This window comes from Ziziphus jujuba, chromosome 6, assembly GCF_031755915.1.
Source record: "Ziziphus jujuba cultivar Dongzao chromosome 6, ASM3175591v1".
Taxonomy (NCBI): domain Eukaryota; kingdom Viridiplantae; phylum Streptophyta; class Magnoliopsida; order Rosales; family Rhamnaceae; genus Ziziphus; species Ziziphus jujuba.
In genome coordinates this window covers 4,911,989-4,935,533 of record NC_083384.1, presented here as the reverse complement: position 1 = coordinate 4,935,533, position 23,545 = coordinate 4,911,989, and the positions used below count along the sequence as shown (strand labels likewise).

At 34.1% G+C, this 23,545-nt stretch overlaps 2 protein-coding genes and 1 pseudogene across 5 annotated transcripts; all 3 read left to right on the top strand.

The window, feature by feature from the left end:
• The first annotated feature begins 1,790 nt into the window (after positions 1-1,790).
• Positions 1,791-9,558, top strand: LOC132799098 (probable LRR receptor-like serine/threonine-protein kinase At1g06840). 3 transcript variants are annotated; one of them, XM_060818056.1, is made up of 21 exons: positions 1,791-2,023; positions 2,298-2,403; positions 2,490-2,640; positions 2,812-2,883; positions 3,037-3,108; positions 3,272-3,415; positions 3,514-3,585; positions 3,723-3,794; positions 4,249-4,323; positions 4,836-4,904; positions 5,008-5,076; positions 5,176-5,247; positions 5,350-5,439; positions 5,617-5,685; positions 5,833-6,167; positions 6,532-6,690; positions 6,773-7,056; positions 7,290-7,341; positions 7,654-7,904; positions 8,118-8,252; positions 8,371-9,558. In XM_060818056.1, the coding sequence occupies exons 1-21, from the start codon at positions 1,898-1,900 to the stop codon at positions 8,743-8,745; spliced, it is 2,850 nt and encodes a 949-aa protein (XP_060674039.1). In that variant the 5' UTR covers positions 1,791-1,897; the 3' UTR covers positions 8,746-9,558. The 3 variants fall into 3 exon arrangements, with proteins under 3 accessions (XP_060674039.1, XP_060674038.1, XP_024934823.3); XM_060818055.1 differs by having other exon boundaries at positions 1,792-2,023; positions 5,833-6,344; positions 8,371-9,530; XM_025079055.3 differs by having other exon boundaries at positions 1,792-2,023; positions 2,293-2,403; positions 5,833-6,344; positions 8,371-9,529.
• Positions 9,559-10,771: 1,213 nt separating this feature from the next.
• LOC107431383 (probable LRR receptor-like serine/threonine-protein kinase At1g06840) lies at positions 10,772-18,461 on the top strand. Of its 2 annotated transcripts, none has more exons than XM_060818205.1 (20): positions 10,772-11,158; positions 11,850-11,952; positions 12,639-12,710; positions 12,828-12,899; positions 12,985-13,128; positions 13,219-13,290; positions 13,410-13,481; positions 13,575-13,649; positions 13,858-13,926; positions 14,023-14,091; positions 14,228-14,299; positions 14,420-14,506; positions 14,585-14,653; positions 15,298-15,812; positions 16,069-16,227; positions 16,341-16,624; positions 17,033-17,084; positions 17,283-17,530; positions 17,636-17,770; positions 17,893-18,461. In XM_060818205.1, the coding sequence occupies exons 1-20, from the start codon at positions 11,002-11,004 to the stop codon at positions 18,253-18,255; spliced, it is 2,889 nt and encodes a 962-aa protein (XP_060674188.1). In that variant the 5' UTR covers positions 10,772-11,001; the 3' UTR covers positions 18,256-18,461. The 2 variants fall into 2 exon arrangements, with proteins under 2 accessions (XP_060674188.1, XP_015897804.3); XM_016042318.4 differs by adding an exon at positions 12,404-12,554 and having other exon boundaries at positions 11,020-11,952.
• A 1,450-nt stretch (positions 18,462-19,911) lies between these two features.
• On the top strand, positions 19,912-23,270 carry LOC132804253 (probable LRR receptor-like serine/threonine-protein kinase At5g37450; annotated as a pseudogene).
• Positions 23,271-23,545: the final 275 nt, after the last annotated feature.

Sequence of the window (23,545 nt, the reverse complement as noted above, 5' to 3'; positions counted from 1 at the left end):
ACTTAGTTACTCCATAGACTTCATCAACTTCTAAAAAGTTAACAATTTCCAATTCTTAGAAAAAAAATAATAATAATACATTTTCCTATTTTTGACTTGGTCCATTTGAGTTTGACTTTGGAACCAATAGTTGTGGATTTTTTCATGCTATGATTTGTTTTTAATTTTTTTAATTTATTTTTTTTTAACAAAAATATGGAATTTTTGTTAATATATCTCTTTCTCTACGCAACCATTATCTTTGTCTCCTTCAACTTTTTTAATTACAATTATTACGTCCAATACTCCAATTGCAAGTAATGGATTACGATGACCATTATTTTTATAATGAGGCGTATTGTTTGGTGTCGTTGACATATACGTGTATACATATATATATATATATATAAAGAAAGGCGTATTGTTTGGTCATTTTTGTACGAGACAACCTTGACAAAATTATGTCTACTAAAAAAAACTTTGATAAATTCTCATTTGGACCTGGCTTTATATATTATTTACTTTATGATTTTGCTAAAAACAAAAAATATATATATATATATATATATATATATATATATATAATGGATTGGAAATGGAAGGACATGTATAAGCCATATAAATAATACATAAGGAGATTTATTTATTTATTTATTTATTTTTGCTTTTCTAAAGAAGAAATATTGTCAACCCTAACGCAAAATGTCTAGAATCAACGTTCTTCGAAACAGATAACTCTACTACCGAACTCTACCCCATGAAGTGACATGTTTTTCAGCGTCATAACGGCTCATAAATCTCAGAACAACCAATGTCGTCTTCTTGTCTTCAACCGGATGCCCCTGTAACACCAAAACTGAGAGTTTAGTAGAACGTGATTAGATAATTGAAGTAGGTACGAGGCTGAAGGTTCATTGGTCACTTACGATTAAGATAATGTTGACATCACTCACCAACTTACACATTCAAAAATATATATATATATATATATATATATATATATATATATATATATATATATTGTTCAAATCTATAGGATAGTTGGTTGCTTGTTATATAGTGTAATGTGCTATTTTTTAGTTTTGTTTAATCGGTTGGTCTTCTTTGGTATATATTTATATATATACTGGAGCTGGGATGCGTTGTTCTCCTAGTTATATATATATATATATATATGCTTATACATGATATGTATTAGTATTTGATGAAATTGATGGAAATTAATTTATTCCAACTGGCACAATGGGAAATGAAGTTTTCATAGTATCTGAAAAGTAAACACAAAGGAACATCTAAAAAATTGGTGTATAATTTTTGTTAAGATATAAATATAATATCATTAACATTGAATTTGATATAAAACTGAAAAGTATATTGCCTCCACTTTAATGCTTTTATTTAGCATCAACAAGCAACAAGCAAATTTATTTTATTTTTTGAGTAAATCTACAATGATCAAATTTTTATCAAAATTTTAATATTCAATTATTTGGTATCTTGTCAATAGTTTTAGCATTATTAATTTAATGACAGTTAAAAAATTGCTTTACAATTGGTTATTAAAATTTTAATAAAAAAATATGATATCTATAGTATTCCCCTCTTTTTTTTCTTTTTTTCTTTTTTTTTTCAGCTTTCTTTATCATCACTGATGCAAGCCAATTTTTTTTTTTTTTTCTTCTTTTGAAAACAAAATTAATACTACCAATAAATAAAAATAAGAAAGAAGTTGGGTTCTGCACCTTAAAAACTAACGTGGACAAAGTCCTTCATTATTCATTCTCAGCTTTGCTCATCACTCTTCACAGAGAAGAAGATGAACTCAAAACCATAAAAAAACTGGTCCCATAAATCGGCAACTTGCAAATTCTCAGCTGACCTGATCCTCCATTCCTTGAACATAATTAAGAATTAATTAATGGATATAATTTCAATCTCATCCTCTCTATTTATATCCAAAACCTTATCTAGCAATTTTCATACAATTCCAACTTTCTTCTTTGTCTTGGTGGTCTTACTTTTGCCCTTTGATAAGCACATTTTGGTGAGATTTCCTTAATTACATTTTGCATGTACCATTCATGGCTGCCAGTCCTAGCTAGAGAACTAGAATATTAACTTTTACTGATTTCATCATAACAACATTGATCATTCTTCTTCACCCTGTTAACTTTTTTCTTTTGAATTTTAATTTTTGCAATTATTTTAGCAGCTAGCTTTAGTAATTTAGTATATATGAAAGACTTGGAGAGAGTAGTTCTGATGGATGTAGTGTCTGTTTGATCTTTATATATATACATATACATATAATAGCATAGATGGAGATGAGGTGGAGGAATATTTGTGTTCAAGGAGCTATGCTTGGATTACTGCTGCTTTGTTTTTCCTTGCTGGTTTCAGGACAAACACTTGACCCTCTTGAAGGTGAGTTTTATAGATTTGTTGTTGTACAAATTGGATTTTTCAATATAGAATCAGGTTTTCAGAACCTTGGTGCTGTTATATTGCAGTGAGTGCATTGAAAGCAATTCGTCGTAAACTCAAAGATCCATACAAGAACCTTTGGAATTGGAAGAAGAAAGACCCTTGTGAAAATGAATGGACAGGTGTAATATGTACGGAGGATGATGACCAGGATGCTTATCTCCATGTTCAAGAATTGTAATTCCATAAAAATGCGATCAAATACTTAAACTCTACTTGACATTCTGAGTGTTTGTGGAATAATTCTTAAGTGGAAAACAGAAAAGCTTTAATTGGTTATACATCCTTTGTTATTAGCTTGAGATATGTTGATTAGCCATCTTCTGTTTTGATTCTCCTGTGATGCAGGCGGTTGCTTAATTTGAATCTCTCTGGAAAGTTATCCCCTCGAATTGGCAATCTTCCTAATCTGACTATATTGTGAGTAACATATAAATTGATACCAAACTCGAGGCTTTCAAGTTCGTTGTGCATTTCTTGTTTATACATTAAAATTTTTCATCCATATTAGTCTCTGATTGGATAGCAGATATAATTCTTTTCAACATTAATGTCTTTTCCCCGCACATACAGGAATTTTATGTGGAATAATATAAGTGGCAGCATACCGAAGGAGATAGGAAATTTAACTAATTTGCAGCAACTGTAAGCTGAACTTCAAATTGCTCTTTTATCATTATAATTTGAATATATATATATATATACATTTTAAGTGTAAAGGTGTTTACATTTGCATGCAAGTTAATAGCTCATTATGAAACGTTTTTTCTCATTAGATTTTTGTTAATATTCCATTCTTTAATTGCAGGCTCTTGAATGGAAACCAAATATCTGGTCCCTTACCAGAGGAGCTTGGTTATCTCCCTGAATTAGTTATGTTTCAAGTGGACCAAAATCATATTTCAGGGTCAATTCCCAAATCATTTTCAAAGCTGAAAAAAGTTCAGCACTTGTGAGTTGCTTTTTCAAGATTTAAGATGGATTTTCATTGTGGAGTAACTACTTTTCATTTTCTTTGAGGTGCATATAATCATAAATTTTCTATCACAGTCACTTCAACAACAACTCACTCAGAGGTCAGATTCCATCTGAGCTTTCTGAAATACCAGAAATAATTCATATGTGAGTTCAGTAACTAATTCCTGATTAGGTGCTTCGTATTCTGTTAATAAAAACATCACATAAGCATGATCTCTTCCCTTTATGCTTGTTGTCAGTGTTCTAGAGGATGTTTATTATCTACATTTCTTCCTTTGCAGCTTGTTGGACAACAACAATCTATCAGGGTATCTTCCACCAGAGCTGGGGCAAATAGAAAAATTGAGGATTCTGTATGTTACTTGCGCTAGTCTTCTGTAAAGCAGTACTCAATGGTTATGTTTTTCTACTTGTACTTACAGATCAGGGTAGTTTGCTTGAGTGTCTATTAAGAATCCAAGACATCAGGGGATTAGAGACGTTCACATATTGAACAATGAAATGGGAAGTAAATTTTGCTTCTTGAAGTGTCAAATCATTCCGACTGTGCCACAGCAGAAAGTAACTGAATCGACACTAGTGTTGGTTATTTGCTATCAAATAGGAAAGCCGTAAAGTTCTTTAATGTGCTAAAAATTTTACTATATGTCTGATCATCTCCTATCTGCATGGAACATAATCTCCAAAAATATTGATAAATTCTGTATTATGTTAAATCGATAATTATCTAGTATCTAACTGAAAGATTAACCTACATTTCGGCCCCCCACCACCCCAATCCACCTACCCTTTCTCTCTTTGTTGCAGTCAACTTGATAACAACAACTTTGGGGGGTCAATAATTCCAGATTCTTATGCAACCATGCCAAATTTGGTGAAATTGTAAGCTCTCTCTCTCTCTCTCTCTCTCTCTCTCTCTCTCTCTCTCTCTCTCTCTCTCTTTCTCTAGACGTGTGTGTATTTATGTTCAAAACTATTATCTACTTTACTACATAGTTTGGCAGCAGGGCCACTTTACATAAGGCTAATTAAGCTTTTGGAACTGGTAGCAACTTAACCAGTGGGCTTGCATGCTTAACTTATGGTGGGCATCTCACTTCCCATGAGTTGCTGGGACATATGATTTCTGCAAATTGTTTGTTCTATCTCCCACTAGAGTTGGTGTGGGACGTGAGATGCCCACCATAAGGTAAAAATGCAAGCATAGCATAGCGTAACTAATATATAAATACTTTTTTTTTCCCCTTTCTGTCTCTTTCTTCTTTTTTTTTTTTTTTCTTTCTCTATTTCTTAGAGTCCTTAGCATTATTTATGGTTAAAAGGACCTATTGATTGTTATATTGAAATGATGTGCCTCTATAAATATCATAATTCTTCACCAATCAACTGAGCAGGACTCTTAGGAACTGCAACTTGCAAGGGAAAGTTCCTGATTTTAGCCGTATTCCAGGCCTTCTTTACTTGTAAGTTCTTGAGAACTATTGTAATATTTTTTTTAGGAAAAATCCTTATATTTCATCAAACATATGTTTTTTTTTTCATGTGTTTTTGATATTCCAATTTCAGAGATCTTAGCTCAAACAAACTTGAAGGAAATATACCAACAAACAAGTTTCCTGTCAACATCACAACAATGTATGTGAATGTTCATATCTATAAAACATATAAATTCTGCTCTACAAATTTCTCAATTCAAACTAACAAAGTAATACTTACAGTTCATGAATTTTGCAGTGATCTGTCAGGAAATATGCTTATTGGATCCATACCCTCAAACTTTTCAGGCCTTCCTGAACTCCAGATATTGTAAGAGGCGGATCTGCTTTCTTTCCTGAGTAATGAAAATGGAAAAATAGATGCTGATTTACAAATCTTAAATGTGAAAATGAGGCTTCTCTTTTCTTGCAGGTCACTCCAACACAATCGGTTGACTGGCGATGTTCCCTCTACTATCTGGGAGAATATGACATTTAGTAGTGCAGATGCCACACTTACCTTGTAAGATGTTGCTGAAAGCCACTGCTTTTAACAGCACTTTTCATTCGAGAGTTTTAAAAAAAGTGAAGCTCTGATTCATAATTCTTTGAGATCAAACTAATCTAGGTATAATTATTCAAAAACTATACTAATACCATATTTTAAAAACGTGCTTGTGTATCTTCATTCTACTTGCAGAAACTTTGAGAATAACTTTCTCCAGAATATCTCAGGCAGCTTAAATCATCCTTCAAACGTCACCATTTTGTAAGCTACAAATTTCATAAATGATGTCCATCTATTTAAGTCTGTACTTGGATCTTTGTTTCAATTGTCAACTGAAAATTGTTGTCGAAGTTTTCTTCTGCTTTACAATGCAAGAACACCAATAATGTTATCGTGTGGGTATCTTAGGCTTGCAGGTAATCCTGTTTGTGAAAGTGCAAATGAACTAAAGATAACGCAGTTCTGTGGACTTGGAGATGGAGATCTTGTGGAGCCTCCTGGAAACTCAAGTAGCTCTCAGGATGAATGCGAACCTCAAATTTGTGTGGCCGAACTGTTCTTTGAATATGCCCCTGATTATCCTTCTTGTTTCTGTGCTGCACCTATTGAAGTTTGGTTTCGGTTGAGAAGTCCTAGCATGACAAATTTCAGACCTTTTGTTGATTTTTTTAAGGCATACTTAACATCCGATCTTGGAATGGAAATTTATCAACTGGTTGTCGGTGGGTTTGATTGGCAAAGAGGTCCTAAGCTCATATTGCACCTCAAATTCTTTCCTAAGTTTTCAAATGATTCTCATATATTCAGTACAAATGAGACCAGACATCTTATTGAAAAATTTACTAAAAATGATATTCATCTGGACAACTTCTTCGGGCCGTACGATCTCCTCAATTTTAATTTAGGACACTATGATAATCGTATGTCTCTGGAACTTTATAGTTTTCCTGTTTCAACTTAACTTCAATTCTTACTTTTCTAATGAACTGAAAATGTGGAAAATAAAGGATGAAGAAACTGTGTTTCTCATTCTCTCTTCTCATAGTGGTATGCTAAATTACTGCTTGGATGACAAATCATTTTTACTCTCTTTCTTTCGTATTGCAGGTACTGGCATGCCTCCAGAATCAGGTATGAGCAAAGGCATCATTGCTGCAATTGTGCTGGGATCTATCTCTTGTGCAGCTACTTTGCTTTTTGCTATTGTATTTATTTACAATAAAACTCACCCCACATTCCAACGAAAAGTTTCGAAGAACCAACCTTGTAAGTTCTTTTATCTTCATGAGTTGTGAAACTTATCTTCATTTATGCATAAACATAATGAGAACGTTATATCTGTCTGCAGTTCCAAAGAATCCTATCAAGTTTGAAGGTGTTAGAAGATTTAGTTTTCAAGAGCTCGAAACAGCAACAGACAGCTTCAATATTACTACCCAAGTTGGCCAAGGAGGCTATGGAAAAGTTTATAAAGGCATTCTAGCTGATGGAACAATTGTAGCAATTAAACGTGCTCAACAAGGATCGATGCAGGGTGAAAAAGAATTCTATACAGAGATAGAATTGCTATCGCGAGTACATCATCGTAATCTGGTTTCATTGGCTGGATATTGTGATGAAGAAGACGAGCAGGTATAGCCACTTTGATAGTTTGAAGTTTTATTTAGATATCAATACATGCCAAGTTATGTGACTGTGTCTTCTCACAACTTATTTTTTAAAAAGAATTTCGCTTAACCTTCATGTTTCTTCCATTGAAACTAGTCGAGATCTATATGCAAAAATTCTGTTTTGACGTTCTTTACGACGATCATTTTCTTCTTTGAAGTGAATAAGCTAACACCTGGTATTTTCTGTGCTTGCAGATGTTAGTATATGAGTTTATGCCAAATGGTTCTCTTCAAAGTCTTCTCTCTGGTAAATTTTTTGTATTATTTTGTACACTTGATTTCCATTGTCATCTGTGGATGTCTCCAGTTTCTTGGAATCTTGAAATGTTGGTGACTTTTCCATTTAACACCATGGAACAGAAAGAAACAACTAATCTACATGAAAATTACCGCCTTTAGTATCAAAAATGTGTGCAGAAAGACAACATTTTTCTCTTCTGTTGGGCAGTCTGCTGATATCTCTGTTTCGAAACACAATCATTTAATTTGGCTTTTTATTTTATTCAACCACAATCTCATATTTTTTTACATTCTCTGTTGATGATCCGTGACCAAACAGCTAGATTCCAAAGTTCTCTTGGCTTTTCTATGAGATTGCGCATAGCATCGGATTCAGCAAAGGGAATTCTCTACCTTCATACAGAAGCTGATCCACCAATAATACACCGTGATATAAAAGCAAACAACATATTGTTGGACTCCAAGTTTACTGCAAAAGTTTCAGATTTTGGAATCTCAAAGCTTGCACCAGTATCAGATGGAAAAGGAGTTGGAATAGAGCAAATATCCACAGTTGTGAAAGGCACACCAGTAAGTAGTACAACTTCAGAACTTCAGAAGGATTTCCAGGACAAAATGTATCCTTTGTAGAATTCGGTTCTTCAAAGAGAAAGAAACCTTAATCTTAGTTTCTGCACTTGGACTCATTAATAGACTTTTTCCAATGTGGTTCTACTGCTTAAATTTATGTTTTTTCCTCCCTTATTTGTTGGGTTACTTACAGATATTACACTTTTCATGCAGGGCTACCTTGATCCAGAATATTTCTTCACTAACAAGTTAACAGAGAGGAGTGATGTTTATAGCCTTGGAATTGTATTTCTTGAACTCTTGACAGGAAAGCCACCTATATCTCACGGTAGAAACATTGTTCGCGAGGTAGTATTACTTGCATACATACATACAGACATATATATACGTGCATACATATATACAATACAAGCATACAGACATAAATGTGTTTGCAATGGAAATTTACCATAATTGTGAATAACAGGTGATTACAGCATGTCAATCTGGGGAGATGTTGTCCATTGTAGACAAGAACATGGGTCCATACGATCCAGAATGCCTCAAGAAATTTATGGAATTGGCCTTAAAGTGCAGTCAAGAGGTGACATCAGCACGGCCTTCAATGTTGGAGGTGGTGAGAGAGTTAGAGAACATAACTTCAATGCTTCCAGAATCTGACTCCTCCATTCCATCAGAAATTGATGGCTCTTCTTCCTCGGGGATGCCATCAGGATATCAACCGACACCACTCTATTATTCAGAAGGGAACGGGGTGAACACAAATAACAATTTATTTTCTAATGTTTACACCGGAAGTGACCTTGTTAGCGGTGTCATCCCCACAATTAAGCCTCGTTAATGACACTGTGATGAGTCTATGTGGCATTAAATTAATTAGTGAAGAGATGAGTAAGCATTCCTTTTAAACGACATGTCGCTGATCTGTTGTGGGTCATATAACCAGCTTGCACGTGGGATGCCTTTATAGCTTGGTTTACTTTGATCTATGGCTAGAAGCTTTGTATCCATCTTGGCTATCACTTTGGTTTTGCTAGAAAGCATATCTGATTGGTTTTTATCTCCAATATATATCTCTGATTGTGTTGAATGATTCAAGTGTTTTGGATATATATATATATATATATATATTTCTGGTCGGTGAAGCTGATTGGCCCTATTGCTTGTGTATGTTGCTGGTTTGGTGTTAAATCACCTTGAGATAGATTTCGATTAGGCATCGAAATCATCGGGTAATCTAGAACTACAGCTTCCATAAGTATCGAAATCCTTTGGATACTCTCCAAATTCCCTCCACAGACACCGACCATAAACTTTCTCTTAAATGGTTAATTATCTAAGCTTAGTATTTGTGCAGCAGAAATTCGAACTCTTATGGAGTTGTTTTTTTGTTCTATCATTCTAATTTATTAAAACTTTCTTTAGTCTTAGAGAAAGCAAAACTGAAAGAAAAAACTTTCTTATAATATATAGATATGTTTTAACGTATCTAGTATCATTTTTAGCGACTGAAGAGAAGACGTCTGTGCAGTTGCTTTCTTATCAAAGAAATTTTTGTACAACTTTGAACAAAACTACTAAGAAAGTGATATATATTTTTCTATTTTGCAACATGTTTATAAAAAATATGTACATCTACATAGTTTGGTTAGAAATATTTTTCCCAGTTGGATTAAAGTCACGATTACCACTTTAAATATTCTCTCTATTACTTGATTTTTCCATATTGTTGATGTAAGATTTGAAAGAATTGTATGAATACTCTCAATTGATGTGTCTTTACAGCCATCAATTTTGACTATTTGATGATTTTTACTTACTTCCATTATCTTATCTCTAATTCATTGATGCAGATAGAGAAAGTGACACCAAATAGTGCCAATTCCGATTTGCTCTACTTTCCAACGTACTCCACCCTTCACACGTAGTCCCAAAAAATCCCTAACAAACTGACAAAAAAAATTTATTTCCCTGAACCTCTTTACAGTAAAATATGGACCTTGTTGTAAATATCAGTGTTATAAAAAATTTATTTCCCTGAACCTCTTGACAATAAAATATTGACCTTGTTGTAAATATCAGTGTTACATATATATATATATATATATATATATATATGTTACATATATTTTTTTGGGCAGTGCTGTTCATTATTCCATTTCTGAGTTGTTCATGTGTAACCAAAATGAGAGAATGAGCATTTGATACTAAGGAATACCTATTCCAATAAATGTATCTTATATTATATTTTTTTGTACTTGTTTTTTTTTTTTTTTTTTTCCCCTAACTATTTTTTCCCCTAACTATTTTTTCCCTTTGCTTTGTCTCTGTAATTATACTCAACTTGTTTCTCTCGAATTAATATGTGTCTGTATATCTCTAATTCGGCTAGGTGCATCTATGTATGTTTTCTTTATGGATTAATTAAGCAAAAACCAAAAATAAGAAGGACTTTCATCACTAATTTATTCACTAATAGATTCAAAAATTGAACCAAATAATAAAATCTTTTTAAGTTTAACAAAACAAAATTTAATTTCTTTAATTAGTTTGGATTTCCATTCCATTATTTATAAATCCAAAATCCAACAAGGAAGCAAAGAGATATCGACCTCAAACAAAAAATAAATTTGAAATCATTTTAAAGTGCTAATTTAAACCATAGATTAATTAGATGATGATCATTAATATTAATGTTATTTATGTTTAGTGGTGAGTTGTCAGAGTTTGAGTGGGAGGTGGACACAAAAAGAGTCAACTCCAAGAAAGCCGCACGTGGCGGGACATCAAACAGTATCTCCAACGCTAAATTATATTAATCACCAGCGGAATATTAAAAACAAAAACAAAAACAATATAAAATGAAAAAGAAAATAGAAAAGCAGCTAAGCATGCAGAAAGAAAAGAAAGAAGCAGGAATATATATACATATATATATATAATATATGTTATTCAAAAATGACAAGAACCAACCGTGACCTTAAAGTCAGCAACTCAGATTTACCCCTCTCTTTCTCTCTCTGTCTTTTCCCAAAAGTCTCTAAACATACGGGCAGTAGATCATGGATCATCATGGATTGATGATGATGATGATGGTATGGATGACGACAACCATGCATCATGCTACGTCGTTCTGAAGCTCACCTCCAATATTCCATTGACTTGGAGGGGGGTGGTGTTCTCAACTTTCAAGCTGCGCCTTTCATATCCTAACTGCTCCTCCACCGGATGTCCAGTTGAAAGATTCTTGACTTGTCTCTCTCTCTCTCTCTGTGAAACTCTATTATGGTTCTCTGTTGTGTTTTTTATTTTCAACTTTTACGATTAATGTCAATAATGTTTTCAATTTTCAATCTGTTTGGCTGCCTGGAGAGTAATTATTAATTAATTAAGAGATACTAATGTTTTTTGTCAAGCACTACTCTTTTCAATATTCTCCCCAATTTCTCAGCTAAAGGTCGTCCTCTGCAACAATTTGCTTAGTTTGATTCCCTCGATTATTGTTTCATTTCTCTTGTCTCTAATTAGGAAGGAATGGAGAAAGTGGGGGTGAAAAGACAGTTTAATTTTTAATTGGGGTTTGAAGGTTCAGTTCACTGCTTATTATCTGTTCCTTGTGCTAATCATGAGCCACTAATTAACGTTGGAAATGCTCCACGCCTTAGGAGTCTACACCCCTGTTATGTATTTTCAAAGTCAACGTGTTACTTTACTTTTTTTTTTTTTTTTTTGGTTTATTTTTCTGTTTTTTTTCCTTCTTTCTTTTATTTTTACTGTCAATATATTTCCTTCTCTCTAAGTCATTTGTAACACTTGCTGATTAGTTGATTTGCCTAATTGTTTCATGTTTTCGGTATTTAGCGCTGATTGTCTGCTTTCTATGCTTATGAGCAACTAATTAATTCCTGATTTTGGAATTTACCCACCTTTTTAATTATTCAAAAGGGTGTCAGAATGCTCAGGCTGAGAGTTTATGCACATGTTCTTGCTCTGTCATTTTCTTGCTTCATGCTTCTCGCACTTGCACAAATTACAGATCCTTCAGAAGGTCAGTTGCTACTACTTCTTATGACTCATGATGGTGTGTTTTGCAAACTTTTGAAATTTGTTGCGTGTCATCTTATTTTTCTTCTTAGTTAGTGTTCTGATCATTGTTATGTACCATGTTCAATACTTTTTCTTTCTTTCTTTTTTTTTCGTTATTTTGATCTGGTACCTTGTTCAATGCTGCTGAAGTAAGTATTAATGTATAATTTCTTTCAGAGTACATCCAAATTTATCTTTCACTGAATTTGTTGGAAATTTTAGTGTTCTACAGATTTTACATGGAACAGAAACTAGATTCTGTTTCCCATTCCTAGAAGGGGATTTTAAAATTACTTAATGTTCTTCATTTATACTGGCATCATTAGAAGTTCAAAGAGTATATGTGGAACTTGGTCTCACAGATTTCATGGATTCAGTTGAGAATCAACTTATGAATATGTGTCCATTTGCAGTCAAGGCCTTGCAAGCAGTCAAAAGCGGTTTAAATGATCCTCTGAATCATCTCAGAAACTGGAACAAGGGGGATCCTTGTGTATCCAATTGGACTGGAGTTTTATGTTTTGATACAATTGCTAATGATGGATATTTGCATGTCAAGGAGCTGTATGTTGTTTTTCATATTTTATTCATCTTTTCAAATAGGCAGTTCTCCTATATGATCTCAATTATGACATAATATGGATGCAGCCGGTTGCTGAATATGAATCTTTCAGGAAGTTTAGTACCTGAGCTTGGCCAACTGTCTCAACTTCAAATACTGTGAGTCATAACAACTTATAATTGATCTTGTGACTTGGTCAGCATGTTCGTAAATTGATCCTAATATTCATTTCAAAGATGCTAATATCTCATTTTCTTCTGTTTGTCTTATGGAAGAGATTTTATGTGGAATGAACTAACTGGCACTATTCCCAAGGAGATAGGAAAGATTGCATCACTGATTCTCTTGTAAGTTGAGTTAATATATTTGGTTTTGATAACTTTTCTCATGGAGTCTTTCTCCTCTCATCTCTGTTATGTAATGTTTATGCAGGCTCTTAAATGGAAACAATCTTTCAGGTTCTTTACCCGATGAGCTTGGCTATCTCTCGAAACTTAACAGATTCCAAATCGACCAGAACCAACTTTCTGGTCCAATACCAAGATCATTTGCTAACCTGCTCAGTGTTAAACACCTGTAAGTTAATCAATTAAGGTAAATGCTAATTCAAATTGGTTGAAAAGTGTGCCTGTTTTTGGTTCTTATCTCCATGATGCAACTTTGCAGCCACTTTAACAACAATTCTCTTAGTGGTGAAATTCCATCTGAGTTTTCCAAATTGTCCAATCTTCTTCATATGTGAGTTTTCACTTCTTTAGTCATTTATTCTGTGATTTTATTGTAATTTGGAAACTGTTTTGGTAGTGAAACTTGTTGACTGGTTGTTGAGATGAGATTGATAAAGTAGTTCTTCACAGGCTCTTGGACAATAACAACTTATCTGGATCGCTTCCGCCAGAATTGTCCAACTTGTCAGATCTGCGCATACTGTATGCTCCTCCTTCCTTTATCTCGGTTTCTAGTTGAAAGAAAACGAATGTGGTGCTGATGTTTTCTACATCTCTTTGATTTTCTCTTTGCAGTCAACTTGATAACAACAATTTTAGAGGATCTGAGATTCCTGCTACTTATGGAAAACTTTCCACATTAGCAAAATTGTAAGTACTATAAGAAAAAAAAGTTATTTTCCTTTTTTACTTCTTTGTATTTCATTCTGAAATTTATTCATTTTGACCTCATAATTAGAAATTGGAAATGGAATAACTAAAAGATAATATCAAAACTTCTTGGCAAAGGTATGATCTTCAGAGGAACTAATAGTACTCTGTTTTTTTTGTTTCTTCTCTCCATCATTCGACTTGGCAGAAGTCTTAAGAATTGCAGTTTGCAGGGAGGTATTCCTGATTTCAGTGGCATAGCTAACCTTAGTTATTTGTAAGTTTAAGTATGGTTTAGCAATGAGGTTTTCAATTTGTATCTTTCATAACTGTAAATCCTGTCTAACCTTTGACTGTTTATATAATGCTACAGAGACTTGAGTAGGAATCATCTTACGGGAACCATACCATCACAAAAGCTTTCTCATAATATGACAACCATGTATGTTTGTGCCCAATTTAAATCCTTATTTGTTCAAATTTGTACATTCTCATATTGCATTCTAATAAGTTTTGATCCGACTTCACTCTCTGTTAAGAACTCAACTTGTAAAGAAATCCATTTTCTTTTGTTGCAGCAAACTGTCACATAACAATCTTAATGGATCTATTCCCATGAGTTTTTCAGATCTTCCTTTTCTCCAAAAATTGTGAGTTCCATTTCGTAATTTGAAACATATTTATACATGACTCCTTGATAATGTAACATGATTCTCTTGTGATTATGTGGACTAATATTTGAATCTCAATTTTCGTCATCCTGAGGACAGGTCACTTGAGAGCAATTTGTTGACTGGTACTGTCCCTGCTAACCTATGGCAGAATTTGTCCCTTACGAAAAGTAATAGACGTACACTGTAAGTTCCTGTAGCAAAAACCTTATAGATTGTTTTCAGAGTGCACTTTATTTATATGTTACTTATATTTTTCTATAGTGATCTTCGGAACAATTCACTATCAAACATTTTGGGAGATTTAGATCCTCCAGCAAATGTCACTCTGAGGTATGCTTTCATATTCACTATTTCATTCAATCATATGATCTACGAGTTTTTTTATTTTTTTATTTATTTTTTTTTTTTGGGCATTATATTTGATACTCCATGCACTACTTGTCACAATTTTTAAATATAAATGTTGGTGAAGATATATGTATACTGCTTTTGTAAACCTTTAGGTTGTTGTCCAAATACAGTATTACCTAAAACCTCCCCTCCATTAACAACAGGATTCAAATATTCTTATAGAGCTTAAAAGTAGGCTCAACTGTGTATATCAAGCTAACAGTAACTCTAGTTTTAGCAAAGGCTTAAGTATCTTACTTTTCTATGTTAACTTAAATTGTCAAGGGTTCAATGTACAAACATGATTATGAAGATCAATATAATAATGTAAGAATAAATTTTACTTGCAACCATTTCTACCAAAGTGAATTACAATCCATAAAAAGAGTCATATCTAAAACTCCCGGCTGCTTGTAAATGCATTTTGCTTAAGACTTCTAATTCTAGGTTATATGTACACAACATAACTTATTAAGCAATATCCTTAATGCAAATTTTGTATGAAATGAAATTATTTGCTCAAAAATATCTTGTTTTTGATTTTATGGTCTCAAATACTCATGATTGTGGCAGTTATTCCACAGGCTTGATAACAATCCTATTTGCAAGAACTCTACCATGCAGAACATAGGCCGGTTTTGTAGTTATGAAGCTGGAGGAAATGAGATCCCAGAAAACTCAACCAATTCAACTCAAACAATGACCTGTCCTCCTCAGGCTTGTCCTGATGATAATTACTTTGAATATGTTCCAGCTTCCCCTGTTCCATGCTTTTGTGCATCCCCACTAAGAATTGGGTATCGGCTGAAGAGTCCTAGTTTTTCCTATTTTCTTCCATATATGAGTCAATTTAAGATGTATCTAAGTACGTATCTCAACTTGGACATTTCTCAAATTTCAATTGATTCATTTATCTGGGAAGAAGGGCCTCGTCTACGAATGAATTTGAAGCTTTTTCCTTTGTACGACAAAAGTACATTCAATACAAGCGAGGTTCAGCGGATAAGAAACCAATTTACTTCGTGGAGATTTCCTCGCACTGATTTTTTTGGACCATATGAGCTTCTCAATTTCACTCTCCAGGGGCCTTATTCTACTAGTATGTATCTTTTGCCTAATTTTCTAAGAAACTTAGGAAGTTTGTGAAAATATTGAGCAAATTCTGTTCAATGATAGTATTTTCCTAGGAAATTTGACTAGAGTATTATTTGTTATATTTCTGAGTAATCTACTTTCTTCTATGATGGGCATTGGCCAATAGTTCATATGTATTATATTCTACTTGTGCTAATGTCAAAATTTCCTTTCCTATACTCCCATTTTGATGGATCAGTTTTCATCTTTCTTTGCTGTAGTGAGTGTTAAGGTACAAAGGGCAAGCATTAGTAAAGGCATTTTGGCAGCCATTATTATAGGAGCCATAGCCATCATTGTTTCTATAGCTGCATTAGTCATGCTTCTGATTACAAGACGTTCTGGCTTCCATCACACGCCATCATCGAGGAAAAATATGTGTAAGCTCATTCATAAGAAGTGCATAGGAGCGAAGTATATTGATACCATCAAATCGCAATATTGATGAAGAAAGTAACAGATGGTCCTTTTTGCTTTTTTCTTTCACTTGCAGCCACAAGGATTTCTGTGAAAATTGATGATGTGAGGTCATTCACCATTAAAGAAATGGCATTAGCTACTGGGAATTTTAGTAGCTCAAGTCAAGTAGGCCAAGGAGGTTATGGGAAGGTTTACAAAGGCATCTTGCCTGATAATATGATTGTGGCAATCAAACGTGCAGAAGAAGGATCATTGCAGGGCCAGAGAGAATTCTTGACAGAGATAGAGTTGTTGTCAAGGGTACATCACCGAAACCTGGTCTCATTAGTCGGGTATTGTGATGAAGAAGATGAGCAGGTATTATTATTTGTCTTTTCTTGTGCTGGTTTATATAAGTTGTGAAAATGAGTATCTAAAGGATTGTAGTTTTCAAATTCAACCAAAGAATTTCATGAGGCTGACATTCAGATGGATAAGGAGTATCCTATATGCCAGAGAGATAAATACTGAGGCCTTGGACATTCTACATGATTTTGATATGAGAACTAGTTAATTTGCAATTATGCTTCTTCTTTTTCTATGAAAATTTGCGATCACTTTTTGTTATTTCACCAATATTTCTTATTTTCCATTGGAATATTAATATTGCGTTTGTCAGAAACTTCATAAACGTGCATTATATTGTATGGTTAAGCTTCAAGGTACACTAAGGTTGCTGAACTTGTAAATATCCTTCTACAACTTGTGTTCTTGGTGATTGTGCAGATGCTGGTGTATGAATTTATGCCTAATGGAACCCTGAGGGACTGGCTTGGTGGTATGAAAATCTTCACCATTTATGATTCAAGAATTGTTCCTGAACTTTCTATTCTGCATCTTGGTTCCACTAAAACTTTTATGTTTTCTTTTCTTCTTTAATTATGCTGGGAAATAGAGAGCTGGACTTGGTTCCATTACATAATATGTACAAAGAACTTTTCAATTCGTATCCAATGACTTCCATTTGCTATGACAGCCAAGGCCAAGCGAACATTGAGTTTCGGTATGAGGTTACGAATCGCTTTGGGTTCGGCTAAAGCCATTCTCTATCTCCATACAGAAGCAGACCCACCTATATTCCATCGAGACATTAAAGCCAGCAACATACTTCTAGACTCCAACCTTATAGCTAAAGTGGCTGATTTTGGACTCTCACGCCTTGCACCACTCCAGGATGACGAAGGGACTCCTAAATATGTATCTACAATTGTGAAGGGAACACCAGTATGTCTAATTTTTCAGCAAATACTTTGAAACTATATGGAAAAATATCCCTGAATACTTGATTTGCATATGAACAACTTATATTTCATCCATAACTTGGTGCAGGGCTACCTGGATCCAGAATACTTCTTGACTCATAAATTGACAGACAAAAGTGATGTATACAGCCTAGGAGTAGTATTTCTGGAGCTCTTAACAGGAATGCAACCTATATTACATGGCAAAAACATTGTCCGCGAGGTATAAACATAAGAGACTTTTTTTTTTTTTTTTCCTTTGTTACAAAGAAAGTTTAACTAGGTGACCAGTTTATTTTGATCTGAAAAACAATTTTTGTTTTGTATTTTGTGTGTGATATATAGGTGAATGTGGCACACGAGTCAGGCAATATGTTCTCCATCATAGACAGCAGAATGGGATCGTATCCATCAGATTGTGTGGAAAGGTTTGTAGGTTTGGCTCTTAGTTGTTGCCATGACAAGCCAGAAAAGAGGCCTAGTATGTTAGACGTCGTGAGGGAGCTTGAAAACATCCTCAAAACGATGCCAGAAAGTACTCATCATCATCATGCTACCATCTCAGAATCCAGTGCTCCCGCATTTTCTGGCAAGTTGGAACCTTCATCGTCATCTTCATCCTATGTTACCCACGACACATTCATGTCCTCCAGCATTTCTGGAAGTGATCTTGTCAGCGGAGTCATTCCCAGCATCACTCCTCGCTGACATTGACTTGATGAAAACAAGTAGTTTGTTGTAACTTTTGCACTTTTTCAAAATGGGATTTTGGTCCATTTCTGTATGGTTTTCGAATTTGTAATTATTGCATATCATCTTGTTTCTGAGTTTGGCCAAAGATGAAAACACACATGTATATATTGACCAATATGAACGGAATTTGACTCCTGGTACTGACAAATTAAAGAGATCAATCTTGTTTTATTTCCAGTTCATTAAAACCGGACGAAATAAAATAAAATGAAACTTGGAAGAAGATAATAAACCTGTACGTAACTTTTTTGTATTTTGTAGTTTCCTCTATATTTAATTGCACTTCGAGTCAAGGAGAAGAGACCGTAGCCAAATTTGTAATAAAATGCTTGATTTATGAAAGAAACAAGCAAAAAAGTTTCTACATATTTATATACATATATTTAATTAATTGATAATGTTATGCATACCAAAAGATAAAAATTCAAGTCATTAATTTTCTATATTCATAGGTATATGTATACCGATACGGGGTTCAAAACTTAGATCTATGTAAAAAAGTCCCTTTCCCCCAAACTGTAATAAAAGAAATAAAATCAATAAATTAATAAATTATCTGATCTCCATATATGTTTTTTTTACACATTTGTATGCAAAACGTTTGTTGTTAATTTAATCCCAATCATCCTGATCAATATGTATGAAAAAATATATTTTATTGATCACGTGGTACTGTGGTACATTAAAAAAGAAAAAAAAAATGGCTACAGAGGGGCAGGGGATCATAGTCATTCACTTATAAGTTAAATCATCAAACAGACTATTTCAAAAGAAAAATCATAAAACAGAGACGGAGAACTTCAATAAGGAACCCATGGATTGGATAACAATAATAATAAAAGACAGGACATAAACATCAATTTTTGTAAATCTGAATTATTTGGACAATAAGTAATTTATAGTTTTAAAAATATGGCTCAAACAGTTTTGCACAGCCAAAGGCTGATAAATTACATCCTCTTTCTTCATATTCTTCACTTTAGGTTGTCCACATTTTATGTCTATATCCCTTTGCATATATGCATGATGTTAAAGCAGGTCAACGAACTTTTTTTGGATGAAAGGCAGGAGAATAAATTTTAATATATATATATATATTAATCATTGTTTTATCTCGAATTCGTGCTTATGTGTATTTATTGTTAAACTTTCTTTCGATTCTTGACTTACAAGAAAACTTTTGCATAGATACGTTTTTTCTCTTATTCTGTTATCCGATCTCTCTCCTACAAAAAATTTTCACCCAGAAATATGTTTTGATGTGCATGTATATACAGCTATTGTTCGGCTTTCATGCCCTTACAGGCCAATAAATGCCTAGTAGTGCATGTATGCTGATTTTGGACCTATAGCTAGAATAATGGATAAAAGAATTTACATATGTATATATATGTATATACATACAGGATATGTATACACACACACACACAGATATATATAGGAGGATACCAATGAAGGATTAACATTTCATACAGAAATTTAATAACTTTTATTGTATGGGGAACTGATAAAAAGGTTTGGACCCTCTGCACATCAAACTTGAATCAAGTTGAACAACATTAATAATAGACCAACGCAATATAGTACCATAGCAACTAAAACCATGGGAAAATGAAGGAAATAAAAGGTCAGATCATAAGTCATAAAAAAACATTAATTCCCCTTGCTCTTCAAGGAGTTGAGGTCATTGATGAGAGCCATGAGGTTGGCATGAAATGATCCCCCAATCTCCAGAGCCAATCTTTGCCCGACTTTGAAGCTTACTCACTCTCATCCTCATCGCGACTTCCGCTAGCTGTTTCTATCTATGTTTTCTTTATGGATTTATTAAGCTAAAACCAGAAACAAGAAGGCATTCTGTCACTAATTTATTCACTCATAGATTCAATAATTCAACCGAATAATAAAATCTTTTAAGTTTTAACCAACCAAAATTTAATTTCCCTTATTAGTTTGGATTTCAATTCCATTATCTATACATCTAAATCAAACAAGAAAGCATAGACATAGAGATATCCCCCTCAAACAAAAAGAAATTCGAAATCATTTTAACTTGCTAACTTTAATTGGCTGCTTAATTGACTGACAAAATAAAAAATCGTGTCTAATTAACATCGTGGAAAAAACAAAGAACAAAGCAAAAAATAGAAAGAAAAGGAGATCGCTAGTGAAATTGGAAAAGAATTCTATACTAAGATAGAATTGTTATCGCGAGTACATCATTGCAATCTGGTTTCATTGGTTGGATATTGTGATGAAGAAGACGAGCAGGTATAGCCACTTTGATAGTTTAAAGTTTTATTTAGATGTCAATACATGTCAAAGCTATGTGACTGTGTCTTCTCCCAACTTATTTTTTAAAAAGTATTTATCTGAATCTTCATGTGTGTTCCACTGAAACTAATTGAGATCTATATACAAAAATTTCTGTTTTGATGTTCTTTACAACAATCATTTCCTTCTTTAAAGTGGATATGCTAACATGTGGTATTTTCAGTGTTTGCAAATGTTAGTATATAGGTTTATGCCAGATGGTTCTCTTCAATGTCTTCTCTCTGGTAAATTTTTCGTATTACTTTGTACACTTAATTTCCATTGTCATGTGTCGTTTGTTTAAATTATTCCAGATGTATCTCCAGCTTCTTGGAATCTTAAAATGTTGGTGACTTTTTCTTTTAACACCATGGAACATGAAGAAACAACTAATAAATATGAAAATTACAGTCTTTAGTATTGAAAAAGTGTTCTCTTCCGTTTGACGGTCTCCTAATATCTCTGTTTTGAAACAGAATCATTTAATTTGGCTTTTTAGTTTTTTTCCAACCACAATCTCATATTCTTTTACATTCTCTATTGATCATCTGTGACCGAACAGCTAGATTCAGAAGTTCTCTTACTTTTGCTATGAGATTTGTAACAACCCAGCCCAGACCACCCGCATGCAGATATTGTTCTCATATTCTTAAAAAACGCATTTCAGTGGTTAGAGGGAATCTTCTTCCAATCCTTACCTGCCAGTCCTACTGGCCCGGGCCTTCCAGGCCCAACCGAAGCGTTTCAGTGGTTAGGGGGAATCCTCTTCCAACCCCTGGAGAATCTTTTTCCAATCCTTACCTGCCAGTCCTACTAGCCCGGGCCTTCCAGGTCCAACTGAGGCGTTTCAGTGGTTAGGGAGAATCCTCTTCCAATCCCTACCTGCCAGTCCCACTGGCCCGAGCCTCTCAGGCCCAACTAAGATATTGTCTACTTTGGAAGCTAGATGATGAGTCCAATCCTACCTCTCACAGTTTTACTTTCCCTCATGGGAACGCGTCTTCAAGGGAAAGGTATCCATACACTTATAAGCTATGCTTCGTTCCCCTTTCCAACCAATGTGGGACTTGACAATCCTCCCCCCTTGGGGTCCAGCATCCTCGCTGGCACACCGATCCGGGTACTGGCTCTGATACCATTTGTAACAGCCCAGCCCATACCACCTGCATGCAGATATTGTCTTCTTTGAGTCTGAGGAATCCTCTTACAACCCAGCCCTCAAGGATTTAAAATGCATCTCATTGGTTAGGGAGAATCCTCTTCCAACCCTTACCTGCTAGTCCCACTAGCCCAGGCCTCCCAGGCCCAAAAAAGACAATATCTGCATGCAAGTGGTCTAACCTGGGCTGTTACAGATTGCACATTGCATTGGATTCGACCAAGGGAAATCTCTACCTTTATGCAGAAGCTGATCCACCAATAATACACCAGGATATAGAAGAAAACAACATATTGTTGGACTCCGAGTTTACTGCAAAAGTTCCAAACTTCAGAATCTCAAACCTTGCACCAGTATCAGATGGAAAGGGAGTTGGAATGGAGCAAATATCCACAATGGTGAAAGGCACACCGGTAAGAAGTACAACTTCAAAACTTCAGAAGGATTTACAGAACAAAATGTAGATTTGGTTCTTCAAAGAGAAAGAATAATAGCTCCTAATAGACAATCTTCTCGTGCTTATCTGTAACAACCTTTGTTATAGCATTATTGTTTTTATGTTTATCTGTTGTAACTGGTTTTATGTATTTATACGGTGGCCCAATACATTAATAAAATATAGTTTTTCCACAAATATTTACTTTCTCATAAAGAAAACCTTAATCTTAAGTTGCAGCACTTGGAATCATTAGTAGACTTTTTCCAATGCTGTTCTACTGCAATTTATGTTTTTTCTCCCTTACTGGTTGGTTTACTTATGGATGTTACACATTCCATGCAGGGCTACCTTGATCCAGAATATTTCTTCACCCACAAGTTAACAGAGAGGAATGATGTTTATAGCGTTGGAATTCTATTTCTTGAACTCTTGACAGGAATACCACGTATATCTCACGGTAGAAACATTGTTCGCGAGGTGCTAATACTTGCATAATACATATAGACAGATATATATGCACGTACATACATACATACGTACATACAGACAAATAGACAGACAGACATAGATGTGTTTGTAGTAGAAATTTACCATAATTATCAATAACAGGTGATTGCAGCATGTCAATCTGGGAAGATGTTGTCCATTAATTGTAGACAGGAAAATGGGTCCATAAAATCCAAAACGCATCAAAATATTTATGGAATTGGTCGTAAAGTGCAGTCAGGAGGTGACGTCAGCACGGCCGTCAATGTTGGAGGTGGTGAGAGAGTTAGAGAACGTAACTTTAATGCTTCCAGAATTTGACTCCTCCATTCCGTCAGAAATGGATGGCTCTTCCTCCTCGGGAACACCATCAAGATATCAACCAACAACACTCTATTATTAAGAAAGGAATACGATATGGACACAAATAACAATTTGTTTTCTAATTTTTACACCGGAAATGACCTTGTTAGCAGCGTCATCCCAACGTTATATGGTAACCTAAGCCTAGTATTTGTGTAGCAGAAATTCGTACTCTTATGGTGTTGTTTTTCGTTCACCATAATAATTTATTAAAACATTGATTGGCCTTGAGGAAGTAAAACTTTGATTAGCCTTGAGGAAGTAAAAGTGAAATAAAACTTTTGTCATAATATATTGATATGTTTTAACATGTCTAATTTCATTTTTAGCCACTGAAGAGAAGATATCGGTGTGGTTGTTCTCTTATTAAAGAATTTTTTATATAATTTTCAACGAGACTACTAAGAAAATGGTATATGTTTTTCTATTTTCCAACATATGTTTATAAAAATATGTACATATATATAGTTTGGTAAGAGATATTT